The sequence below is a fragment of the Echinops telfairi genome, unplaced genomic scaffold, assembly GCF_000313985.2.
Source record: "Echinops telfairi isolate 266 unplaced genomic scaffold, ASM31398v2 ScPeMD7_5805;HRSCAF=6673, whole genome shotgun sequence".
NCBI classification, from domain to species: Eukaryota; Metazoa; Chordata; class Mammalia; order Afrosoricida; family Tenrecidae; genus Echinops; species Echinops telfairi.
In genome coordinates, this window is record NW_022109704.1 from 2,570,122 (window position 1) to 2,572,710 (window position 2,589).

The 2,589-nt window shown below is 38.2% G+C and overlaps 1 protein-coding gene across 2 annotated transcripts in view; it reads left to right on the forward strand.

Annotated features, from left to right (window-relative positions):
* CTSK (cathepsin K) overlaps positions 1-2,589 on the forward strand; it is a 16,910-nt gene that overhangs the window by 8,184 nt on the left and 6,137 nt on the right. For both annotated transcript variants that reach the window (XM_004716598.4, XM_045295667.1), the window contains one exon: positions 992-1,210. In XM_004716598.4, the coding sequence (XP_004716655.1) occupies positions 992-1,210 (219 nt within the window). The remainder of the gene's footprint in view (positions 1-991; positions 1,211-2,589) is intronic.

Sequence of the window (2,589 nt, forward strand, 5' to 3'; positions counted from 1 at the left end):
CACTATTTTACATTCCCACCCATAATGCAGGAAGGCCCAATTTCACGTCATCCTCACCAGTCCTTGTTGTTTGCCTCTTGTTTGTGTGTGTTTTCCTACTCACCATACTAGTGGGTGTAGTGCGGTATTTCATCACAATTCTGATTTCATTTTCCTAATAACATGATGCTGACCATCTTTTCTTCTGCTCAGTAGCCATTTGTAATCCTGGACTAAATGTCTATTCATGCCCTTTACCTATTTTTAAATTTGGTTTTCTATTTATTGCTGAGCTGCGGGATTCTTCATGTTTTCTAGATGGTATGCCTTTTGTGATATCTGTTTTGCAGATATTTTCTCAATGCTCTGTTGTCTTTTCATTTTCTTTATAATATTGCACAAAGACTTTTAGTTTGATTAATGTATATATCATTTCTTCTGTTGCTTGTTCCTTTGGCGTTATGTTTAAGAATCTATTGCCGAATCCTAGGTCATGAAGATTTGCCCATGGGTTTTCTTACAAGAGTTTTATGGTTGTTTTGCTCTTATATTTCATTCATTGATCCATTTTGAGTTAATTTTCATATATGATGTGTGATAGACATTCACCATTAATTTTTCAGCTTAGAGAATTTGTTTTCTCCTCATAACAATCCCAGGAAATACATTATCATCAAACATATTTTACATATAAGGAAGTTGAGGCACAAAGAATTTAAGTAACTTGTCCAAGGTTACAGATGGCAAAGCCAGGGTTAGAACCCAAAGGGACTGACTCCACAACAGGTAAGCTGCCTTAAAACCGAAGCTCCCTGTAACAATGTGAGCAATGATTATCAGTAGCAGCAGAGTAATGCCACAGATGTGAAATGAAGGGGAATCGGAAACTTCAGATCAAAACTCACACTGGTGCTGGACTTAATAATATGCTTGGAATTTTACTAGGCAGGTAGAGGGAAGGCAGACAAATGGTGAAGAGCAATGACTCCTCTTTTCTCTGTGTTCTTCTTAGGGAGTATGTGGTTCCTGTTGGGCTTTTAGCTCTGTGGGTGCCTTAGAAGGCCAACTCAAGAAGAAAACTGGAAAACTCTTAAGTCTGAGCCCTCAGAATCTGGTGGATTGTGTGTCTGAGAATGATGGCTGTGGAGGAGGCTTTATGACCAATGCCTTTCAGTATGTGCAGAGGAACCGGGGCATTGACTCTGAAGATGCCTATCCATATGTGGGACAGGTAAGAGTACGCCACACAGTTAGACTTCTTCCCCAATGTAACATATTTTTTTATAAAGCAGTTTTATTGGCATGCAATTCACCTACCATACAATTCAGTAGTTAAATCATATTAAGAGTTGTACAATCATCACCGCAATCTTACACTACCCAGTATGATAACTTTTACTAGAAATAATTCCAGAAATCTTATTTTCCCTTATCCTAATTTAATGGGATAATTCCTACAGAAAGCTAGGAAGATCCCTGAGGGCTTAGGCTACCATGGCTCCAATCTGCCTCTTTGGTTCTAGAGGGGGGAAAAAATGACAAGCTATTCTTTTGAGCAGATCTCTGTATCCCTCAGCTAGTACCTTATCTTTTCCACTACCACTACAAACCCCCAGCCCCCACCATGCTGTTTGCCTGAGCTGTGGGTGTATTTTGTGTGATCTCACTGTGAGTTTTGGGAATGTTTAAGCAAACTAGTAAGTTAACATGATAACATATATATAATGAGACAAAAACCGTTTGCTTCTGATTTATTATAATTTTAGAGATGATGAATCAATTCACTTCCTCCTATAAGATACTCGTTTCTTATTTAAAAGACATTTTTGTATATGTAGTGCTGATTGGAGGAACCCTAGTGGCATAGTGGTTACATGTTGGACTGCTAACTTCAAGGTCAGCAGTTTGAAACCACCAGCTGCTCCTCTGGAGAAATACAGGACTTTGTATTTCTGTAACGAGTTACAGTCTCAGAAACCCACAGGGGCCATTCTACCTTGCCCTGTACGCTCACTATGAGTCGGCATTGACTCAATGGTAGTGTTTGGTTTGGAGTGCTGATTCGGCATATAACACAGGGCTTTTGCAACAGGAATCTTGGAGCAGGGGCCACAGTTGGTAAGATTTGAGTAAAAAAAATTATGACTGCTATTTGTTAAACCATGTGCTTAATGCATTTTCTCATGCCCTGTAAGGTAGATTAATCTTTATATATAAGAAAATTGATGCTTAAAGAGGTAAAGCAGCATGTTCAAATCCATACCATTCATTCAAGAGTCAAGGTTTATCTGCCGTAACATTTCTGTACATGTCTCCTGTGCATATATGGGAGAGTTTCTTTGCAAGAATCCAGTAATACCTTGCAACAGAATGTTCAAGTCTTAGGGTATATGTGTCTTGAATTTTACTGAGGTATTTGGAACAGCCTGTACTCCCACATGCCCATTTGCATTTCTCCTTCAGTGAACTGTTTATATTCTTTGCCCACTTTAAATTGGGTTGTTTTTCTCTTTCTTATTCTTGGAAATCTAAAAGATATTTTAGAATGTTATTATGAACATTGTAGGTTGAAGCTTGTCTTTCACTCTTTATAATTATTTCAGTCTAGAA